The 667-nt window shown below is 57.3% G+C and overlaps 1 protein-coding gene across 1 annotated transcript; it reads right to left on the bottom strand.

Annotated features, from left to right (window-relative positions):
- Positions 1 to 4: 4 nt before the first annotated feature.
- On the bottom strand, positions 5 to 618 carry LOC106512628 (NEDD4-binding protein 1; the record flags this gene model as incomplete). Its single annotated transcript, XM_014001208.1, is given in 2 exon segments — positions 5 to 394; positions 517 to 618. Coding segments are annotated over 2 exon segments (414 nt in total). The 3' UTR covers positions 5 to 48.
- Positions 619 to 667: the final 49 nt, after the last annotated feature.

The raw sequence follows: 667 nt of genomic DNA, 5'->3' as shown, positions 1-667 counted from the left end.
TGTGTGTGTGTGTGTGTGTGTGTGTGTGTGTGTGTGTGTGTGTGTGTGTTATCCCAGCAGCAGGCCTGACAGAGCGTTCAGGTCCCTCATGTACGGGTTGTCACTCAGGATCCGGTCGATTCGCTGCTTCTGGTCCGGGAAGATGTCGTACAGTTTCCTCTTCAGCTCCGACGTCTCCCCCGCCGTCCGCTGGGGGGGAGGGGAGGGCGAGGGGGAGGGGGAGCGGCGAGGGGGGTGCCATTCAGGGGGTCCGGAGTGAGGCCAGTGAGCGGCGTGGTAAGGCGTCAGGGAGGGCGGGGCCAGTGGGCTCTGGAAGTTCACGGGCTGCTGCTGCTGCTGAGACGACAGCCTGAAGTCCGGGGGTCTCAGAGGTGGGGGGGTGCTTGAAGCCCACCTGGAGGAAGACACCAGCAGGTGAGACGGACCACGACACAGGATATTTACTGGAGACACCAGCAGGTGAGACGGACCACGACACAGGATATTTACTGGAACAACAACAAAACACAAACACACCTGTTGGTTTTACAAAGGAAGACGTCCAGGTGAGGCCCCGCCTTCCCCAGAGGATCGTCAGGAATCATGAAGTGATCCTCCACAAACGTAAACTGAAGCAGCCTGACACAAACAAACAAACAAACAAACAAACAAACAAACAAACAAACAA

This window comes from Austrofundulus limnaeus, unplaced genomic scaffold (assembly GCF_001266775.1).
Source record: "Austrofundulus limnaeus strain Quisiro unplaced genomic scaffold, Austrofundulus_limnaeus-1.0 Scaffold9382, whole genome shotgun sequence".
NCBI lineage: Eukaryota > Metazoa > Chordata > Actinopteri > Cyprinodontiformes > Rivulidae > Austrofundulus > Austrofundulus limnaeus.
Note: the sequence above shows the minus strand (reverse complement) of the source record. Positions and strands in the feature narration are given on the sequence as shown.